Below are 23,946 nucleotides of genomic sequence, written 5' to 3'. Positions count from 1 at the left end.
AATCAATCCGATTAACATCCTGTTTGTAAGATCGTTTAATGTATGCTTTTTTTAAGGAATTTAAACTATTTAGTTTTTGTTATTCCTATGAAATATACGTTAAAAAAGTAATATTATTCGTCTGTTTATCAACATTTACCGGGATTAAAGAGTATATTATCATTCATCAAGTGAGTTAAAGATTATAAACACAATTTTGTGTTTTATTTTATTATAAAAAGTATGAAATATTATTAGATAGAAAAAAATAAAGACTAGGAAAACATTGAATTCAATTTTCCTTGTAAGTAAATGCTGTTGTGTAAGTGTCAGCCCGGAGAAATTTTGAACCGCGGAAAGTATAAGCATCTATATGTATATCTATGCTAAAAGCACGTATCTTTACGCAATCTACCATATCTAGTTAAAAAAATAAGTTTTTACGGGTAAAACATTAGGCTTACCGGAGATCGCGCTATTACAGTAACTTGGCTGTCAGTTTATACCGTTTGGTTGGTATTGTTGCGCAGTTGGTCTGCCTACAGTGACATTTAAATCTGAATGACTAATTTTATTTTACTCTGTGACCATTGTTCATGTGAAATGAATCTGTATTTAGTGTCCTGTCCTATGTGTCGGTGTATCGCTAGGCATTAGGTACATTATATTGCACAGATTACGGGAACTGGAATACAAACGCCAGCGTGGAAAGCTACAAAAGTTAATTTGTCTATTTTGGGTTTGGGGAACGTGTCATTTTCTAGAAAAATGTTGTTTTCTCTATTACCGAAGGTGATGGCCACCACGTCACTGTTACTACTGATTTGGTTTAGCCACTGCGTAAAGGGTAAGTGCATACTAAAAAAGTAGTGTCGTTTAGTTACAACTATAATTAAGTTTATCATAGTTTTGTATGCTGCCTGGTTCCAGTATTTTATAACTTAAATTACTGAATTTTTTATGTTTTTAAACTTCAAAACGGTTATACACTTTAAAACATTACGAAATGACATCATTGAATTGATATAGTAATGTTTTATATGAATTATTTAATTCATTTGTGGTGGTAAGGAGATATGGGACTGATGTTTTTGAGAAACTTATAGAATATTTTATTAGTCTTGAAGAGTGAATTTATATGTTACAGGTGGTGTTTAACTTAATACAAAAAGTCTTGCTTAGTTAAAATATATCCACAAGTTATTACTATAAATTTAACATTTAAAAAAGTTGTTAGAACATGCTCAATGTTGCCGATCAAATTAGATGTTCATAATTTTTTTACGGGCATTTTTACCCACAAACATGGTTCCCATGGAAATATTTGTACTTTGAACATAATAAACAAAATCAAAAACTAAATTAATACTGAGCTTCTTTTAATTCCAGGAGACTATAGACTATCTCCTTAAATACTGGCAATACTTCAATAGTTCCTCTAGTGTTGCAGATGTTTATCGTTGTTAACCATCTCTGTCTTCCCATCAGTTTTTTGGCACCTTTGCAAAAAAGAAGACGAAACTTGGTACCATTAGCACATTGCTAATACATTTTGCAAAAATCATGGCTGACTAGTATGCAACTAATATGCATAATGAATATAGCCACCATTACAATTTGGTGTTTAATCTATAAATTATATTCAAATAAGTAAATTGGTTAGTTTTGCTCAAGGTTCTTGTAGCAATTCACATGACACTTTGCTTTATTAAATTAATGGGTTGATAGGAACTTAAAGCTTCAAACTTTCAACCGAGGCCAAAGAAAGGTTCCATACTAAAATGTTTTTTGTTTTTAACAATACATTATAATGATGTTTTAGATCGAGTAGTCTAACAAGGCTATCTGACCAGTAAAATAGTTGCTGCTGCATTTGTTTCCATATGATAAATTACTTCATCTTCTTCTTGATTGTCAGAACATATACATGAAACATACTTACACATAGATAATGATATACTTGTAAAAGAAAATAAATGAGATGACAGCATGAGTACAAAAAGGGACCTGAGACAATTTTTGATGTTGACATCCCTGTCATATAAGTGTTGCCCTAGTAACTTATGCCCACTGGTTCAGATAACCATATCAGTTTATATACATTATACATTAATTATATATGACAGTATACTAATAAAGTTATCTGACCTGGTGAGCCTAAGTCAAACTAAATAATGAAAGGTCACCAGCACAAATCTGTCTATATAAATGAACTGTCACAAGACCCTTGTCGTAGTGTAGCTATCTTATGTTATTTCTTAGTCGACTTCAAAAAGAAGAAGGTTATTTTCTGACACATCTAAAAGTTGTTGCAACACATTACTAACACAGAATCCTGTCCCAGTATATATTATAATGACTTTTAGATATTGTTTTGACTTTGGCATTGCTATGTTTACCGTCTTTAACTAGTAACATGAACAAGTGTCTTACTGCTGGACTCAGTAAATTAATGGGTATTTAATTTTTCCTACTAAATCTCCACAGCAGGAAATCTGACAATGCAACTACTTTTTTTAATATTGAATATGCTAACATTTGACCATGATCCCATCAGATGAAAGTGATGATGTGGTCAAAAGATGGTACGCGCTAGCTTAGTAAATGCCTATTCACTATACACTTGAAGACTCCCACGTCATACTTCTGACACTATATGTCACCGCGGTGTACACACGTAGACACTCGATCTATACATTGAATGTATAAAATGTCGTAGTGTGTCGTGAACATAAGTGTCACTTAATTAAAATATCCGCCCATATAATAATTACAGTGTAAATGAAGTAATTTAGCTCAATAATTATAGTTGATGTCTAACAGGAAAACCACTATTTAGTTGCATGACATCTCTAAAAGTATTATTCGTTTATTATTTCCTCTTTTTATTATCCCGCATTTTATTGGAAAAGAGTCTACTCTCTCTATTAAAAGAATTATTTATCTTTTCATGCGATTTCCTTAAACACATAATTTGTGTAAAAAATAATAAGAAATTATCCTTTTTTTATACAAATTACGTGATTATTATTATTTACACCATTCGCAAATTAACACTATTCCTAATTTAATTTAAGTTATTTATTACATAAGTAAGATTAGTTGCGTAAAGTAGTTACGAAAACTTAACATAATTTTACTGAAACTAATCCTTAAAGTTAATTCAGAACACTAAATTTTCTAAATATTTAATCTAAGCGGTTTTCCCACAATATATGAGACATTTACAAGATATGACTCTAACAAACGACTAAATGAAAAACAAGAGCTGTGATTTTTATTCTACATGTTGTTTAGCCATCGAGTGTTGGCAGCTAATCGCCATGTATATGTCCAGTTCCCGGATATCAATCAATAACACTGCCTCTTATTACGACCGGACGTTTTATTACCATCTATTGCTACTTTCTTAATATTTTGTTGAAAACAACACAATCGGTTAAATTTGAGCATTCGCTATCGCTTAATAACGGCATCTATTAAACAAAAAAAAACTCCAAACGGTTTGATAGTTTTATAATCGAAAAAATGTTTTCTAAAAACTGTCTATTATTAGCACTTTTAGACAATCATATCTTAATGTAAAAACAATGTTTGTATAGCTTTGTTTGTTTTAATTGTTTATTCAATTGTCCCACAACGGGCGTAAATTTAATTTTTGAAAAGTAGGGATTGTGTAACACCAACGTTCATTTTATATCATTGGAAGGGTAGGAATGGAAATGAATTGTCGCAGCGATTCTCAGATTATCAGGATCATATCGCGTAGCAGTGAAAATAGACATGTTTTCAGCCCTAACGGTTATTCAAATTGCAATACACCTAGTTGGTGCTGGTACTTTCAATTAGTTTAATTACTTAGTATTAATTGTTTATTTTTGGTGATGAAAACTTTTTTTGCAGGAAGTAATGTGGATTACACATTAGATGAGAGCTTGGTTACTTTCAAAAGTGACCCAAATATAGTATTATTGGAACATGAGAGACATCGACGCGACGCTCCAACCTCGACGACGCTTGCTACGGAATCCTCCACGACTCCGCCGGTTACTGTTCCTAATGGAACCAAGCCAACCCAATCAACTTCCGCAGACGACATCAATAGAACAATTAACAGCACTGACAGTAAGTACACCACTTTCCAAATGTCAAAACAATATTGCAGCAGAAAAAATACTTTTCTACTTCGTAGTTTTATTAACTTAAGTATTAAACAAGAGCACTGAAACGAATTTGTATTTTGAACAAGATAATTTTTAACTGAGTTATTGTGAACCATACCAGTAATACCTACGCGTCCTCCGAGAGTTATTATGTATATGTATTATCAAGTATACTTTTAAAAATCTACACTTCTATACTAAAATACTTTGTCTTGATAACAGTCATGGAAGTTATTTTTTTGAAAATGTCGATGGATATACGTACGAGCAACATTGATGGAGATGTATGGATATAACGTTTAGTCATATCTGTTATAATAATAATTTATGCAAAAATCATGCAAAAGGCATTGCTTGTTAAGATTATTTGATTCGTTACTATTAAACATCAAAATGATGTTGAACGGATTTAATATAATAGCTAGACTTCCTTCATCGTTTTATTATTAATTGGACATACGAAAAGAAATAAAACATAGTGTAGTTTCAAGCACTATATTCTTTTTTTACTCATTCAAGTAAAACCGGTATTATTTGTGGTAAGACCTGTGCGAGATCGTACAATATGTTTTCTCATTATAAGCTTGGCATTTGTATTTAGTTATTGTTTAATGTTTCCATAATTTACCCGCGACGTTGCCGTACGGTGGCCGATGATCTCAGTATGTATTATTTGCCAAAGGGAAATTACACAGGTGTTTACAATGACGTAGCTCGGTTTTTATTATTTATTGTTCTGCTGTGCTTACCGTTTTTGTGTTCTAATGAACCAATTTCTTGATTACTACTTTCAGATAACATATTTTATTTGGTTTAGTCGATTTTTATGGAAAGTAGTTATGTCTAATTTTTAAAATGATTTCATTTACTTTTTCCATCATTCATATAATCTTGAGAAGATTTTGCACCATGCCTACAATTTTAATAAAATATTAAATTCGATATCATGTGAGAAATTGAAGTTAAAAAGCAGGACATGAAACTCTTGGCAAAGAAATATGCATCTATTAAATTATATTGAAATAGTTGTGTCCCATTGTTTTTATGCGCACGCAATAATTCTTCGCTCTTAATGAGCTGACACGAGATAAATGCGTCGCCTTTGTGTACCTCTGTTATTGCTTTAAGATTATATATACATAATATAATCTTATACGTGCCTTATTTACCGATGTAAAGCAGAACGCCATGGAACCGTGAAGTGTCGTTACTACGTCTTACTGCTACAATCTCAAGGTCTCTTAACATTATTTGGGCCATATATTTAAATCTCCTTACTCTGATATTATGATAAACTTATAAATAAATACGAGATTGCAAGCTACGTATTATGTCACGTGGATTTAGTCACGTATTGTGTAGTTTAATAATACTAAGATCCCGACAGACATTTAAACATCAACGACTAGCTGTTTCCCGCGACTCCGTCCACGCGGGATTAAAAAGATCTTAATTAGTAGCCCATGTGTGCTTGCAGACTATGTCCCATGCACTTCTGTGTCAAATTTCAGCGATATCCATTAAACCGTTTTAGAGATACGTAGTACAAACATTCATTCATCCATGTATATAAATTAATAACATATAATAATATTACTAAGATAACTAAAAAATTTCAAGCTGGCGTAGTTTTAACGCGTTGTCCGCTTTCTTGTGCGAATACCTACATGTCTCGCTACATATATAAGCCTTAAATATTGTGTATGTATTATTTTATTATATTTTGTTTGATTAACATTGGCGTATTGCTATTTTTGATCGTGATATAAAAGGGCCATGCGAAGTTTTCCGATGCTATTGCTTATTTTTTTTGGCATTCAGTATATTTGTCCCTGTCTTCATCGAGAATGTTATTGTGAAAACGACTTTTCAGCTAAAATAGAATATGGACGCCATTCAATTTAATTTGATGGAAAATATAATATCAGTATAAAAGACAATCAATGACCTCAATTCGTTTGTTACAACTATCGTATGTGTACTTTGCACCCAAAGTCAAGACGACGACATATATACATAGCTGGCTTTGACACTCGCTGAAGATAACCTGTTAAGAATAACAACGAGATATCATATAGCAATTGAGTCATGCAGATCAAAATATCGTTTTATTAATTATGTTTTCTTAATGTTACTGCACTCCATTTAAAGCTCTATGCAATTACTTGCACGGGCGCTTTTTAATCGCGCGTTAAAAAAGCGTTCAAATAGAACAAACGTATTTCCATGTATGTTCATACGGCAGCGCATTTCGAGCTCTGGGCGAACGAAACAAAAAAGTCAACACCGTATTGTAACGCGACGTTTAAAAAGCGCCCGTGCAAATGAAGGCTAACTCCAGTGTTGACGATTTTTATAGTTATCTAGACATTTGTTTTGCATCTAATAATTCGTTTCCTAATGTATTTCGACAAAGATAATTCGATTGATGGATCACCCCTTTAACCTACATTACATACCACCTTTAGAGACGCCTTGGTAAACATATATCTGCATATATTTGCGAAGTATCATTTAGGTGTATATAAATGGTTGTTACTCAACTATTCTTTTTTAACTGTATTTCAGAGCCTTCTACCCCAGCTGTAGCTACAGTTACTAAGATACCGTTGTTGGGAGTCAATGGATCTGGGATTCTGCGTGTTAATCTTACTGAGAATATGCCCAAAGTGAGTGAGCCGCTTCTACCAGATGATAGTAAGTACATGACTGTTAACTTTTATGTTATCTAGTTACAACAATTTTGTATGATTTGACAGACAATGGCCATTAAAATCCAAGTAAGTAGGTAATTGGAATTGTGATTGATAAGATATTAGTGCTCTAATAATTAGAAACTTTTAAAGTATAATTTTTTTCAGAGTTTTAAAGATATATTTTGCAGATACAGTGACAGGATGTGACAAAAGAGTTTGAGAAATATTTCTCAATATATTTAATATCCTACACCATATATTTACATGAGTGTTTTTATTTATTTTACAATATATTGCTAATTATATTTCGCGGAAATGTTTATAGCGTATAAATTAAAAAAAAAAAAACTAGAGACCTTATAATTTAAATCAGTGTACTCAAGAGCATGAAATAGAATTATACTATCAAATGTTATGGTTATTACAAAGAAAGGGCGTGACATATTTTAAATAATACTTAATTAGAGTAATGCAGTCGTTAAGCTAAATAAACTACGGTCATTAGTAGGACGTATGTGTTGCTTTCTTTAAAAGTTGATTTGTTATCATAATAGCAACCTAAAAAAAGATACCAAGGAATTTTTAATGTTGGCCTTTTCCATTATAAACCTTTGTCCAATATGAATTAAAAAAAGTTACTTCTCTACGTTATTATAATGATAAAGGTTTTCATTGTTTATTTGTTCTGGATTAAAGCATAAAAGCACCAATTTTATGGTGATAGTATTTTTCAAGTTTGTTCAGTACTAATAAATGTAATATGAACTTAGTAATCCTTTACGTACATTCAAACTATCTCTTGGCATGCAGTTGGACGTCTTACAAAGAAATAAGTGCATCCTCTTTTAAAATGTATATGTTATTAGGACTAAGTGATAAAATTGACATTAATGGTCTGCTTCCTCGGTTGCCGTCTATCTTCATAAAGATTTCTTGAACTTATTTAACACTTTGTCCTTTGATTGCAGGACTAGACTCTTCGACTCCTCTGTTTCTTTTTTATTTTATATCTGATCAAAGAAAGCTATAAAAAATTAAATTCTCACATCTTACCAATCAACATAAATAGAATATTTTTATTTATAATCAGAACACTTACAAATACCTTATAAAGTACCTAGTAATGTCTCAGTCTTAATTTTCAGTTTTAGTAAATGATATGTATTCCGTTTATGTGATGTTTAATTTGTATTTCTTTTCAGATATCTCCGATGTATTTAGGGAAACACCGGAAACTATTAAAGCTGAACACAATCTCACCAGTTTGGTTTATGTAAGTAATGAAAAGAAGTCGTTTTAGAATCCCTAACTTTAAAATATTTTTACAAAATGATATATAATTATTTACTATTAAAGATAATTTTTTATCAACCTTTAGAAACATAAAAGAAATATTTTAATATAAATGATTATGTATACACAAATAAATACATAATATGCCTATCACATTATAATTAGGACCAAATATTACAGTGTTGTGCAAGCGAATGTTTGTAATAACATTGTTTTTTTTTAAACTATGATCCCATCTTGAGTGTTACGCGTTAGTTTGTCATCGCCGTTGTTTCGATGTTTGTTTTGTATTAATCGTTTATTATTTTTATACACAGGACAATCACATGTTCTACAATAGCACATTCATCGGTAACGTCTCCTTTGTGAAGGAATATTGGGCAAACATAACTGAACGGAAACCAGAAATTCATGAAGTTCTCAGTAACTCACATCGACGTGCTACGGTAAAATTCCATCCTTATATTTCAGTTTGTTATGATTCATTACTGGGTAAAGGCCAGCAGAAGTCACAATGATTTATGATCTTATTTACGAAAGTTTCAGCAGAATAAATAAACTAATTGTCATAACGGGCCTGTATTATCCTAAAGTGACGTCATCACGGAAAGACTTTGAAATAATTATTTTCATCAATAAGATGCAGTGGCCAATATAAATATGCTTTATGCATTTCTCTTTTTCAGACATTGAAATTGAGTTTTGATTTTCCATTCTACGGCCAAGACATACGGAATATAACGGTTGCTACTGGCGGCTTTATTTACACAGGCGAGCATGTTCACAATTGGCTTGCAGCAACGCAGTATATCGCTCCATTGATGGCCAACTTTGATACTACCCTCACCAATGACAGTATGGTCAAAATGTACGATGACGGTAAGTCTTTTTTCATAAGAGAAGGGCTAAAAGAGCTGTGGTTTGAAATAGAATACATGTTTAGATTAGGTTCTGTACAAATAAAGAATTTAAAAAAAATAGTAGCCTACGTCTTCTTCAAGACTATATTCTACATCCATCCCAAATTTAATAGAGATCCGTTGAGCCATTCTGGAAATTCTTTCTAACAAACATCCATCCATCTATCCATAAATCAAAACATTCACATTATATTAGTGAGAATAATATTACTATGCAATATTTACTAAATTAAAATGGTTTATGAGATGTCATTGTTTACATTATTGTCCCGAGTTAGGGTCAGTCAAAATTTATACTAATTATAAAGATATATCTTATGTTGTTTTAGGAACTAAGTTTACCGTGATCTGGGAGAATGTAACTCTACAAGAAGATGCATCAAAGAAATTCACATTCGCAGCAACTCTGAACAAAAATGGAGATATTGTATTCACATACAAGGATATCGCTATTCCCGTTCAGCAAATCAATGATAAGGAGCATCCCGTCAAAGTTGGCATCAGTGATGCTTATTTGAAAGATAAATATCTCTTCAGTAAGTTATTTCTTTTTATATTTATCTATCTGATTAGTAGTTAATATTTTCACTGTTTCCATTCTCAAAAAGATTGTTAAAATTATATTGTTCTCTCTGGTTTTTTTTAAGAGAATGACAGAGATGATGTAATTTATTTTCGCATTGAAAGTTCGCCATTTTTAAATTTAAAACGCCTACATTGTAGAGTTATGTAAAAGTAGCACACTACTGCCTCTTTATTTAAGGCTTTATTAACTAAATTTACAATAAATGTACTAACATTATGTAAGGAGAAAGACTGTTATTTTAATTTGTAAAATAAACATTAATATAGTAACTCAATGTATATCTTTCTAGCCGAAGATATCAGAGACACGAGCTATTATTGTTGTAATTACCTACATACATATAGGTCATTAGCACATTACTATCGGAGACACAATAACAACTTATTCATCCTTATTAAAAAAATCTTATTTATATTCTGAGTAATGTCTCTTATCTTATGAACAAGACACGTCTCTCAGTTGCATTATAAACAAGGGCAAAGGTTATCTGTTTCGTCTGCAATATTTCCATTTACATTGCTATTTTTATTTCCTGCAGTTTATTAATTTCTTGATTCACCAAAATATATTTAAGGAAGGACATAAACTATTCTTTACATTCTCATTGCTTACGTATTCTTTTCGATTATTTGGTTTATTGCTTGAAAAAAATATCTTCTTTGTTTTTGTATATTCTATAGCTTTCTTTTGTCGTCAACAGACGTAAGACATAAGACAATCTACGAGTATCATCGCATCTCTTTCAAAAACCACGAAATTTCAAATAACACTATTTTAAAATTGACTGCGCTGCCGACCTGCATTCAGTATAATACTTGCGAGAGCTGCGCCAACCATGATACCGGCTTCCAGGTAATTAAAAAATCAACATTTCTGCTTTAAAGGTTATAAAATTTATTCCTAATTAAAATGTATGTATTATCTTTTTAGTGTCTATGGTGTGAACAGCTCCGTAAATGTTCAAGCGGCACTGATAGGAACAAACAAGATTGGATGGTTAGAAGTAAGTATACTATTGATTTAGTTTAAATATTTATTACTTCACACCATGTCTTATTATAATCATTATCACCAGATTGCGATAGAGAGCCTGTGATGAACTCATCGTCTTGTCCCGCTCATGCGCCGATCAACGCGCCTTCTGACAATAGCAACACAGCCTACACAACAGATGGACAGAACAACTCTGTAGTCGTTGTTAGCACAGGTGAAGCAACTAACTTCATTATTTTTAGCCGTTTTGCAGATACTTAATAAGAAACATGTAAACTTTCGCATTTATAGTATTTATGTATATATATTATATAATTAACAGTGCACACTGATGCGGATGCTAAGCCGAGTAGCGAGCGTGTGGGCGGGATGACTGGCGTGGGCGAGGCGGAGCGCTCTCCGGTAGGTGGCGCGGTCGCAGCGTTCGTGCTCGTCGCCCTCATCTGCTGCTTCGGCGCCTGGATCCTGTATGCCTTCAAGAACCCACACACACGCAGCGGACAGTTTCTTATCAAGGTATACGCCTTTTTAAATATCTTGGCTCATTGCTGCCCTTTGTGTTCTCCGAGCTAAAAATAAAACGTTCTGGAACACCTTGAATCTGCTATCCCTATGTATATTAACAACTGCGAATTTTATTTTTAAAAGCACCATAAACATTTCTATTATTCTATATTATTATTAACATTTTAATTTGTTTACAGTATCGACCTTCTCAATGGGGATGGAGACGCGGTGAAGCGCGCTATACTGCCGCCACCATACATATGTAAGGAGTGCTGCGCATGCGCAGTGATGAAGTCACGCCGCAACAACTGTGACAACCGCAAATCGTAGCGCGGATTGCCTTTGATCCATTTCAGAGACAAAAACTATTTAGGAATGTAAAGTCCTATTCTAAAGGCCGCTTGTATTTCAGTCTTATAACCGTCCCTTTAAAAAAAAATGTAAAACCGACTTCAAAAAAATTATCTTGCCTTACATTTACCGATATCTAAATTTCTCCAAGGGAATAAATGCAAAAGACCACTATAATATCACCGTAAGTTATGTTGTAAAAAAAACATGCAAACCAATTAATAAATCCAATTTTTTTTTGTAGTCGGTTTAAAATAACTTTATATTGTTGTATCCATGCTTTTATACAGATCTTATTACAATGTTATATATTGTTGTACGTAAGTAAAGCTAAGTAAGGCCCTGTTATATATAATATACTGTAAATATCTTTATCGGCTATCATTCCCGAGTACAAATTAAAAATTGTGCCTTAATCTTTCTATTATAAAACACTGCCATATACAAATCTGTTAAATTAATTCTCTTTAAACAGAACACTGAAATGAAAATGTTCAATTTGATCAAATATCAATAAATACTTAGTTATTTTATAATATTATTTTGATGAACAGTTAACTGTTAATCAGAATAAATTATTAAGCTGATAAACAAATAAATTACTTAATTTTTGGAAAAACAAACCGAACTGAATATTTATCAATGTTTTTTTTTTAAATGCAGTTGCAACCTTTTCGTTATTTTTATAGTAAACTAGAAACCGTCCAATTTCCTTAAAGTTTTTAACACTTGAAAGTATATTAAATATATTAAAATCCATCCGCCTTTTTAAAAATAAATATTTATCATATTGAACTGGAATCCATCAAAACATATCTACATTTGTTAAATTATAAAAGCAACGCCCGTTTGAGGTTTTTTTTTATTGCCATAAAATGTGATAAATCATACAAATGGTTTTATAACATATCTTACATTTTTATAAGGCAGCTTAAAACATGATGAACAAATGAAAATATTTAAAAAGGGCTGAATATCACGTATTAATTGATATTGTATTTTTAAACGTATATAACTGTTATGTATCATTATATACATGCCGCATGTCAGAATTATATATTTTATTAATATGTATATTCACCATGAAATTAATAATTAAATTTTAAAATTACTTAATGATTAGTACTTAAGGAATATCTAGGAACAAGGTTTGTTTGTGATACGTATAATGATTGTAAATTTAAACTTTCGTGGTTTTATTTTGGTAAGTTTCGTATGATTAATTGGTTTACTTGGCTGTTTTTGTTATTCCATTTTATTTGCATATTTGCAGGGCTTCCAAATGCACAATTTAAAATTACTTAGTGCATTAAATCGACCATCACACTTTGCTATATTTTATTTTTAATTTTTTATGGTGTAGTTATATGTCTATTTATATATATATAATTTTTTATAACATGAAGAAAAATGTATTTGTAATTGTTGTTCGATTTGAAAATATCAAAAATATGTGTCCAGTAAGAAAGTTAACGTTTTTTATGTAAATTATCAGCTTTATAGTTATTTTAAACAATATCTAATTATGTCACTTATATATTTTACTTATATGGGAATTTTATTACTCATAAAATATTTGGAATCTCAATGCTTTTTACTATAAAAAAAGAAAAACATTTTTTATGTAATCGGCATTTGTATAATATAATTTAGTTTAGTTAACAGTGTAGCTCGATTTTTTTAATTCCATTTCATACATAGGTTAAATTAAAGCTTACGATTAAATTTATCAACAATCTGCGCTACAATTTGCATCTCCAGATAAGGAAATATAATAATTTTATGTCCATTTTTGTCTGGTTCCGTAAGACATATCGGCAAGTCCGTCCTATTTACATATATAAGATTAGTAAATCAAACTAAATCAATTTAAATCATTCTAAATTTATCTCTCTTATCGAATATAACTTTTGTTATTGTTAAAAGCAATTGTTATTCGCAAATAATAATGATTGACCTACTACATTTTTCCAATATTTTATATGATGTATACAAAACATTTTTTTATCACCGAAAAGTATGTTTTAATTTGACAATAAAATGCAACTTTCAGGAAATAACTAGCCGAATTAAAAAATACAAGATATCACCAGCTATATTCCAAGTAGGTAAATAAAAATATTATTGTCTATGATAATGAACAGTTATTTACGTATATAACAAAAAAACAGGGAGCTAATGATATAGAGTTTTTTGTCTTACGGGACTTTACCAATACCTTTTTCATCGCACTAAGTGCATGTTGGATCAATTTTTAAAATGTATTTCTAATAAGAGGTGTTTCGGAGTAATTTAAACGATATGTCAAAGTGATATTATTTGTATTATTGTCGTGTTATTTTAATAACAACTTTCAGTTTCTTCATCTGGTGAATAATAGAAATGGATCAGAGTACACCAAAGATTTTTGAGGAGACTACAAAAGTTTTTTTTTTATATTCCGTCGTTTGAGATGTGTAATAAATACCGCAATATGTAACATTTTCGAGTCCACTAGTTTTATTTAGATGTTATTGTTTACTAAAATTATATAAAATAAATAAAAATTTTATTTTTAAGCGCCCGCTCATGAATTATTTCTCGACAATAAAAAAGTGGCATTAATACTTGTTTTATTTCTAATTTAATTATCCTTTTCTTTAATTTTCAATTGAAATGTAACGAATCTACCTTCACAACGTGTACCGTAACGAGTCAATATTTCGGCAAGTTAATTTATTTCCAGTAGCCCAATAAAAGTAATTACAAAATTATCAACCAATTTTTTCATGGTACTTTAAACATTTTGAGTGTCAGTGGTAAAATTTTGAATTCGTGGTCTACATACGCGGGTTTGATGTCCCTTGTACTAAAGTAATATTTGAATTTCATATGTACATTTATCCGATGTTCCAACGGTGAAGGAAAACATCATGATGCAACCTGCATATATTTGCGAAGAAAGTCAAATAAGTCAACGAACTCGCACTGGGCCAACGTAGTTAACTAAGTACTAACTCACGAGACGAGAGCCCTTAGGGGGCTATATGAGCTGACGAATTTAAACTTTTATTTATAGTTTACGTAAGTCATTGTGAAATTCATCTTTTTGGACGTATACAAAGATGTTTGAATTCAGAGTCAGTACACCTACGGTGTATGTGAATATCAGAATAATATAACAGTCAGCAATGCTACAACGGCCAGTCTCCTTAACGCCGTACCATGTACATGTTCATTGTGTGTCGAACAATAGTCTACAATAAAACAAAGTTTTTGACATCTATTGTACTTGCAAATTTTACGCGCACCTGAAACAACTCGCGTTAGTAACACAAATGTATCGAATTGCAATATGCTTAATTGTGTCTATAATCGAAGGCAGCGGCGCGAAGTTGGCTTGCAAAAATCCCAAAACAGCGCTTGAAATGGGCAAATGGGCACACAATTTGAAGCATCTTGACTCTGCGGTTATAGAAAACGGACCAGTTTCTATGCATGAGGGACAAATGTATGTATATGAAAACTATTTCCCGAATTATATTATAAAATACGTCCATGTCGATAACGTCGCTATAAAATCTTGTGGAGCTAATGCGCAAGTGAAAAAAGGTGGCGTCGACTCTTCTTCGGTTCTTATTGTCATCCACGCCGATATAAACGAGGAGATCCGGTCAGTGATCGATATCTGGGGCACGGCTAATGGAGTCCCCACGAAAGGTGGCGCATCTCATCCCGAACGTTACAAAGGTATGAAGTCCATATACCTTTTTAGCAATCGACGAGCCGTTAACCACAACACAGGTTTTAGAAAAAATAGATAATGATCAACCGGAAATATATTTATTGTTTTAATAGTTTAACTTAATTATAAATTAAATATTTTGTACTGTTTTTATACTTATTTAAGAAAAATTATTATATTATCTTAATAGATACAAATCATATTGAACCAAAAGCTATTGTTTGTTCTGTTGAGATTAAATGACAATTTTGTATTTGTTTTATTTATATTACATTTAATTCCTATCGATTAACAAACTTATGTAAATGGAAGAAATTAGTTGAAAGAGAAATGTTCTATGCCTGTAATCTTGGATTGCTCCAGGGATTCGTTCTGGTTAATCCAACCAAAATATGGGTTATTTACCTGTTAATAGTCGCACCAATTCTTTTTGTTCGACCTCTTTTTCATTGGCACTCGCAATTAAATGACACTTTTATTTTTAAAACTGCAATATAAACTGCGCAATGGCAGATTTTTCTGTATTGAAAAGCACACATTGATTATCTATAAAAATGATTTTTTAATATTTCTTTTTTAAAGTAATCTACTGATTGAGGAGGAAAAATACAAAGGATAATAAATAAGACTGAATGTGATTTTTTATCTTTATTTAAATCAAATTATTGATTTGACAAAATCTCGATAAGGTAAGAGTACACAGCTTAAACTAAATGTTTGTGACACAGGTAACACTCACTAATCTATATAATTAGGTCTGCCAACTGCTCAATTGTTTTTTAAATTATTTTTGAGGTTATACTTATCAGGCGGTTTTTTTTTCAAATTTGAGTCAAAGATGTTATATACTAAATCAGAGTATTGTTTGATACCTTTTAAATAATAAAAGCAAAACTTTACATGGACAAATAATTAATTTATAAAGTTAGCAGAACTAATTGACATTAAAAAAAATAAAAGTTTTTCTTATTTTAAACACAATGTTGACTAGACACAAAAATAATACAATTTTTTTAATATTTAATACGTAAAATATAGTAATAAAGTAAAACTATTTAAATCTACCAAAGAAATATAATTTATGCTATTTCATTATTACGTGACATTAAGGAAAACAAATTTTTATTGCACATAAAATAAAATAGTAAAAAATACTTTAAAGCTTTAACTATTGTGCGTGTCCATTATTCAATTAAAAAAACACAATATCCAAAAAAGTGGTTATATTCAAAATACTTTGTACGTAATTCGGTTTCTTCAGAATATGGCAGTTATTTATGCAATCTTATAAATTTCAAATGTCCTTATTACAAAATTGAGTAAAAGTTAGGTATATCGCGTAGAAAAAATCCTATATGTAGATATAAGAGATAAAAGTTCTAAATATAAAAAGAATATTCTAAAGGTCCTGTGTCATTGAATTCTGAGTTCTTAAAGATTATATTCAAACATATTTTGTTCTCGTTAATGTTCATAGGTGTTTAAACTACGATAAACTAATGCTAATAAGAAAGTCTCTTTAAAGGATACATTTGGCTGGGTTATACATAAGGTTACCAAACAATCCTATCTAAGTTTAATACGTAAAAGTAAAATCGAAAAATATCCTTATATTTTACTGACAAAATGTCAAATTAAACACAAAATTATACATAATTATTTCCACACTTTTGAGCATTATTTAAAAATAATTACTAAAGAAAATCTTTGACCTGGTAACTGCGAATTTCATGAGAAAAATTAAATTACTGAAATTATTTAGAAAACGAATACGAAGTTTATATAGAAAATTTGGCAATTTAATTATATATTGTGGCCACTTTATTAATATATCAGAAAAATATGTAGGGATAGGGATATAACGTAATACTTACAAAACAAACAAAATTAATATTGGTGAAAATTACGTACGATTATTACGTTCATCGTATACTTGAATTACAAATGTATGTAAAACAGATCGAAAATTGATTAAGTGCATGCCATCCCATATTAAAACATTATATTTGATAAGAAAAAGGGATATTTACTTAAACATATGAATATTGAATATTAAGACAAGGTATATATACTAAGTTAATGAAGCGATAATATGCTGAGTTTATTACTCAAGATATTGTATGCGTTGTCAATATAATGCTTAAACTAAATATTTGGTCGTTAAATAATACTGGAAACGACGAGTCTGCGTTTAATCCACATCGTGGAATTTCAAGATGGCACGCCCCTCGATTTCAGAGTTGCACAGCTTGCGGACTACCTCCTGAGCTTCCTCCGCTGGGAACACTGAATGTGGCGGCGGCTCGACCTGAGAACGATAAATTTTTTTTTAACACGTCCAATGCTAGTACGACATTCATTTATCAAAGTAAACTGGCAGTGGTAATCTGTGACAATATTTCTAAAAATACTAATTAATTTTATAGAAGTAATAAAAAAAATGCTGCAGAAATTAGAAATAGATGATTATGATTTTGTTTGACGGGATTGTCGTAGGTTTCCTTTATAATATTATTGGCTTTTGACCATCGAATTCATACGTGCAGAAAAAAACTGTGTAACTAGCCTATTCGTTCTTCCAGACAGCGTTCTACATCAATACCAAAATTCACTGTAATGTGTGCTGCCGTTTTCAAGATAATAATATTAACAAGAAGTCAGTAGAAAGTGTCAAACAGAAAACTCTCAAAGAATTATGAAAGTTTGCACTCTTTTTTTAAGAGTTATGATTGTACATGTCGGATAATAATTTCGGCAGCGAAAATCCACGAATGCAAAGTACCAACAGTTAATAAAATCAGAAGTTTTCATTTTATTAATAGCAACAAAAAACAAGTATTTACTGTATAAATCGTTTTAAACAGTAAATACTTGTTATATATTGTATAAAGTGTTTACTGCATAAATCGAGATATTACTTGTAAATGTTATTTTAATGTTACACAACTGAATAATTCCTTTTAAACTCAGAAAAAAACATAAAAATCGATTGTACAATTTACACCTTTCAAAATCTACCTGAGAATAGTTGGATGTAAATTTATTTCTAGAACCCAGTCAGGTAGCTAAACAAACAAGAATTTAGGATTCTAAATATTTTTATGTTACAACTAACACAAATTGTATGAGGTCTACTAGATAACATAGTAATAAGATTAAATGTAGAAAAATATAAATAATAACACTATTTCACGCCATGTACCAATGTGATTTCAATCTTCGATTTACATATGAAAATTTATTCGACGTTCTTATAGTGCAGGAAAACATCATTATGTAACCTACAAATATCTGCGAAGAAATATTCAAAGTCATGTGTGATGTTAATCAACCCGCACTGGTGGTACCAGAACCAGCGTGGTTGAATATGGCCTAGTCACCTCTCACTTAGGGTAGGCCCGGGCTCGTCAGTGAGGATGTATAGTGAGCTGATGATATTTTAAGTTCATCCAACGGTTATTGATAAATACTTCCGCGTTGCACATCAACAATAACATGCCAAAGCCCTTATCTGTTTTTCCACGACTTATTACTTTGTTTGTCTCTTATAATTTCCTCTTCTGTACTACGATACGGCGACAACACAACTTTAAGGTGAATAATCAATGTTGACCTCTCATATCATCCAATAAAAACAATCTGCGTCGCAACTGCGAGACACTGCGCGATCTCAAATGCAAAATCATTGCGGCCCCGATATCAATTGGGCCTCTGCGACACCAATTGTCCACTTTATTCTTCAGGGATGCCTCTTCACACACTACACCTAATGTTCAATAGCCACCACTCATCTATGCAGTACACTATGTAAAAATATAGGAAAAACAATGTTTTAAATGTTTGTCGTCCTGTCTGTCCGCAAGTACCTGTTTGTTCCGTGTCCGTAAGAGCTAGACCGATTTCCACAGGACTTTTAATAGAAGGTAGGCTGATGTATGCAGGAGTACCATAGACTATTTTTTAGTAATATATTCAGAATTTAGCCAAATATGTGTTGCTGACCTAAGTATTAAAACTTGTTTTAATATTACATACAGGCACTTCCAATTTTATTTATCTGTGAAGATAGGGGATTCTAAAAGATGACAACCCCAAATGAACTTTTATTTAATATGGAAATGTGTTCTGCGAACTGCAACGTCTCGGTTGTTTATCATTTTACAAGCTTTTTCCTTTGTCTCTAATGCAATTCAGAATTCGGTTGATCCAGTTACATCGAACACAGATTTCCTCAGGTAAATACATAACATTCCGTTGTATGCTTCAGGTTCTTTAAGAATCATTAGTAAATAGGTTTTTTTAAAGAATTATATTTTTTTATAATAAACTAGTAAGAATTGAGTTCTATCAAATAACTAACGAATACATACGATAAAAATATGATATGAATAAAAATAGTAAAAAGTTTGTTATTCCAGTCCTACAAAACTTTTTAATTAATACTCTAAGCTTGTTTGAATTTCTCAAGAAGTTAAATTAAAGGTTTAAACAAGGTTTCCCAAACTACCAGCCTTGCAACGTGACTGGCCCTTTCAGAATAAAGTTCGTTATCCGGTTTGAAAATTCCTCGTATTCTCAAAGTATGCGAGGTTAAACTTAAGTTTTTTTTTTCTACTTGGTGACTCAATTAATATCTAAAAATATTGAAATGTTGAAATCAGGTCCACGTGAATCTTGATTAAAATTAAGTACCTATTTGCTTGAAATATTTTACTTTTTTATACATAGTTCTTAAATGTGTGCCGTGCCATTCATGAATGTATACACACAGGCGCTTGTCCATTTCTAGCTGATAAAAACTGTCAAATCTTTTTATTCACTGCGTGTTTTATCATATTTTTATCAAATAATGATATAACACGCGGAGCTACATTATCTGAAATACGCCATCCCGATTGTTTACAATTGTGAATGAAGAAAAGTAAATTCTTAGTCCTGTACAGATAATAGCAGACTTCAAGAACAAAGACTTAGCGCTTAGGAAATGTTTGTGCGTACGCCTTATTTTAAAGAAAAAGTAATTGTTACGACAAATTATTAAGTTCGACAACCTATCATACACAAGATCGTTCACCGACAAATCAATGTTATCTAAGATAATAAATAACGATAAATAAATAATAAACTTACATCACCACGCGCGACCAAAAATACCAACTCCCTCAATTGTTCGATGGTGCCGTTCGGTACCACCACAATGTGCACCTTCAACTCTTCGGCTTTCTTTGCGAATTTCGGCATCAATTTTTCCCCGACATCCTCAGTTACGAGAACCATTCCTCCCTAAGTATCAACAGAAAGTTCAATGTTAATTAAACACATTTACGAGCGCTTTTCGCAAACAAATTCTCAAGTCAAGAGCAAATCGAATTAGACTATTTCAAATATAAAAGTAAATAAGAGATCGCGTGAACCGACAGCGTAAACTTTACCATAAATGAGCCATTCAAACTTTAAAGCGACCTGCAATTTTGAAGACGCTGCACTAATTACAATTTTAATTTTATACACCACTGCTTTTATGGCTTCTGTTGGTTATCAGGTGTACCTACCCATCTCTAAAGACTTGCACTCAAAGCTAACCACTAGCTAACAGAGTTTTTGGGTTGACATTTTTGGGTATTGAATTCTTGTAAGCCTTTTCAGACACACCACACCCCTAACATAGGATTGGCTTCGAGAATCTCAGATGGGATGTATAGTGAGCTGGTGATGAAGCGTTACCAACTTACCGGAGCGAGGCATTGAAGCGAGCGGTGCAGGGACCGCGAGGTAGTGCCGAAGTTGAGCACAATATCAACGGGACCGCCGCACGCGTCATTCGTGCGCTCGATCAGCTGACGTTCGTACAAATCTTCACTCCACTGTACCACGCTGATTCTTTATATTTGAATAAAAATAATGGCTTTAGTTATATTTTCAATAACATATAATGTTCTTTCAATATATTTTATAGACAAATGTTAAAATTTCAAATAAGAAAGGTTTTATATGAAATAACATTGTTCACGCTAAATAATACTAACAAATTAATGTGCATAAATATAACGTTGTACTCTTTATGATATCTTTTTAGTATATAAGGCTATACCTGAATAGTTCTTAGCGACAATCGCAATCAATCAAAATTAAGAAACATATATATTTTATCGATGTGTAGAAGATATCATTGTTTTTGTATTGGAACAAATTCAATATGTGCAAAAATAATAAAAACCTGTAAAATATACTTACTGGTCACTTTCTTTCGCTAAGGCAAAACCTTCATCTTTAAGAGTCGCTACGGAAATACGAATCCGGTTATGATATTTGCACAGTTTAAAATGGTGGGAGGCTAGACGCAAAGCCCATAAAGCTAAGCCACCAGTGCCAACTATCAGTACAGTGGCTTTATCTTTTTTGTTTGGGCCGTCGAGCAAAGTTTTTAAGCATTGGATTGCAGTATCCACCGAGTTACTTGCGAGCAATGCGCCCGTCGGAAGCATTGCGGCCACACTCAGAGGGAGATCGCCCGGAATCGGAACAAGGCATTTGAAATCAGGCACGACAATGTAGTCGGCATATCCATGTGGTACACCTTCGTATGGGAATAATACTATTCGCGTTCCTTCAGTGAAGCCAAATGGACGCTCGGCAGCTTCTCCAATTGCATCCACGATTCCCGCAACTTCATAACCGGGAAACAGCGCCCCATCTCGAAGTCCTATATGCGCAGGAGAGGAGCCCTGGATACCGAGACCTTCCATTTCACCAGTAAGACTGCTCATTGATGAAACAGACGATGTACTGCACACGGATGCAGAGCGAGTGCGGTTGACGCGATAACATGCGCCGGCATACACCACCCTGATCCTGGCTCCATACATCGGCACATCTGGTACCGGCACGTCGAAACTAAAGACGCAATCCTTCAGTGTAGGTCCAGGAGACTCTATCGAAACTTGCCTGCACAGCTTACTCATTGTTGATACAATCGGAACTGTAACAACATATAAAAACCTTTTATGAACTATGTGAAGTATAAACTAAGTATTACTTTCCATCAAAACATTATAAATAGAAATATGGATATAGTTTTAGTCCAACATATAAAAGAGATAGTAATAGTTTTAAAATACAATATCTAATGAAAATTATGTTTATCATACATTTATGTTATCAACTGAATAATTATTACAAGGCCATTAAGATAATAAAACAATTTGTATAGTTAAATAGAATATCCATAATACTTAAGCTTTTAAAATCAAAGCATCGGCTGGGGGTCTGATAATGAAATAACAAGTTTGAATAATTTTTAAAGTTTTAACATTACTTTAAGATAAATGAAATCAAATTACTAGCCAAACCATTTAGACAATGAAAAAAAAATGTTTTTTTTATTATATGTGGGATCTTTCTTTAATGCGGACAAAACAATTGAAATATTCAGTTGAACCTGATAAACTACAGTCTATAGGATCATGATATGTATTTCTCTCGCTTATAGTGGTTTCTCACTTATGGAGGTTATCCATTGGGACCAGATATTGATTCACACTTATAAAGTTTTCCTCTTATTCAGAATTAACTGTATTGACATCACACAAAACTGTGTAAAACACCTTACCAAAGTATTTTGCACCAAATAGATATAATAGGAAACTATTTCAGCAATAATGTAGATATGGTTTTTTTAACTGAATTTCATTCAGCTCTAAGAAGTGAATGGATATAAAAATCTTTAAAATTATTTATTTAATACATTTTTCTTTTTTATTGATGAAAAATGTTACTGTGCTAAGTAAAGTAAAGGCTATTTAACTTATAGTTGCCAGTGACTTTCTATAAAAAAATGGAATAACTTGCATGAAATTGCATTCATCTTTAAGACAAAGAACAATACCATAATAAGATTAATATTTTGCACAACAAAATTTAAAAATAATGTAATGAATTTATTTTGCAATACAAAATGTTTATAAACCTAACAAAAGGTGTAAAATACTATAAAAGCAAAATGGCTGAAAAAGTAGACCTTTTCACTTAAGTTCACATTCCTTAATATTTATATAATGCTAAATATGTTTTTATAAAAAAAGAAAATCAATTAAATACCTCTTTTCTGTTAAACTGCAAGCGAAAACTATTATTGTGCTATGTATAACGTGCCAGTATATACTTTTAATAAAGACACTGTATTTCTCACAATCTGAACTCTAAAAATAGCAAGAGGACAAGTACGTGATAACGTGCTAGCACCTCCGCATGTTATGAATATAGAAGCCAGCACCGTAAACAAGGACAATGGACAAATAATGACGCTGATCATACAAACAGCCACTGAGAAGACAAAAGAATTTTACTCAAATTATATAAACATTGTTTTGACCTTCCAACTCTTGAAGGTCATATCTATAAGTATTCAACACGCTTTTCTGGGCAATGGTAGCGCTTTGATGATCAACTAGCAAGTAAAAATCAATAATTTTACTTGAAGCCAAAATTAATTACTAGCTTTCCCTAATTACGTATTTCTGAGCGATGGCGGAACAAATAATGTTTTAAGTTTTTACACATACACGGACATCTTCATATTATTAAGAATAGAGTTAAAATACCTTGACTGCGGAAGATGGTTTCTATTCTTCACACTTAGATCTTCGCAAAATTTATAAATATTAGGATCGATCTACAAGGACAGAAAAAAACACCAATGATGTTTTTATACATTCCGTTTTACGCATCCAAGAGG

The 23,946-nt window shown here is 31.7% G+C and overlaps 2 protein-coding genes across 3 annotated transcripts; one reads left to right on the top strand and one right to left on the bottom strand.

Annotated features, from left to right (window-relative positions):
* Nucleotides 1-542: 542 nt before the first annotated feature.
* Nucleotides 543-12,884, top strand: l(1)G0289 (plexin domain containing lethal (1) G0289). Its single transcript, XM_013323998.1, has 12 exons — nt 543-826; nt 3,883-4,104; nt 6,711-6,839; nt 8,041-8,111; nt 8,449-8,577; nt 8,818-9,010; nt 9,381-9,587; nt 10,338-10,489; nt 10,568-10,640; nt 10,713-10,844; nt 10,953-11,146; nt 11,335-12,884. The coding sequence occupies exons 1-12, from the start codon at nt 748-750 to the stop codon at nt 11,401-11,403; spliced, it is 1,650 nt and encodes a 549-aa protein (XP_013179452.1). The 5' UTR covers nt 543-747; the 3' UTR covers nt 11,404-12,884.
* Nucleotides 12,885-16,292: 3,408 nt separating this feature from the next.
* Nucleotides 16,293-23,929, bottom strand: Drat (Death resistor Adh domain containing target). 2 transcript variants are annotated; one of them, XM_013324039.1, is made up of 5 exons: nt 23,813-23,929; nt 21,447-22,191; nt 20,945-21,092; nt 20,343-20,495; nt 16,293-17,520 (listed from the first exon to the last, which is right to left on the bottom strand). In XM_013324039.1, exons 2-5 carry the CDS (start codon nt 22,172-22,174, stop codon nt 17,404-17,406), a joined length of 1,146 nt encoding a protein of 381 aa, XP_013179493.1. In that variant the 5' UTR covers nt 22,175-22,191; nt 23,813-23,929; the 3' UTR covers nt 16,293-17,403. The 2 variants fall into 2 exon arrangements, with proteins under 2 accessions (XP_013179493.1, XP_013179494.1); XM_013324040.1 differs by lacking the exon at nt 23,813-23,929 and adding an exon at nt 23,310-23,493.
* Nucleotides 23,930-23,946: the final 17 nt, after the last annotated feature.

This window comes from Papilio xuthus, unplaced genomic scaffold (assembly GCF_000836235.2).
Source record: "Papilio xuthus unplaced genomic scaffold, Pxut_1.1 DF825017.1, whole genome shotgun sequence".
Taxonomy (NCBI): Eukaryota; Metazoa; Arthropoda; class Insecta; order Lepidoptera; family Papilionidae; genus Papilio; species Papilio xuthus.
The sequence above is the reverse complement of the archived record's forward strand: the minus strand, read 5'-3'. Positions and strand labels throughout refer to the sequence as shown.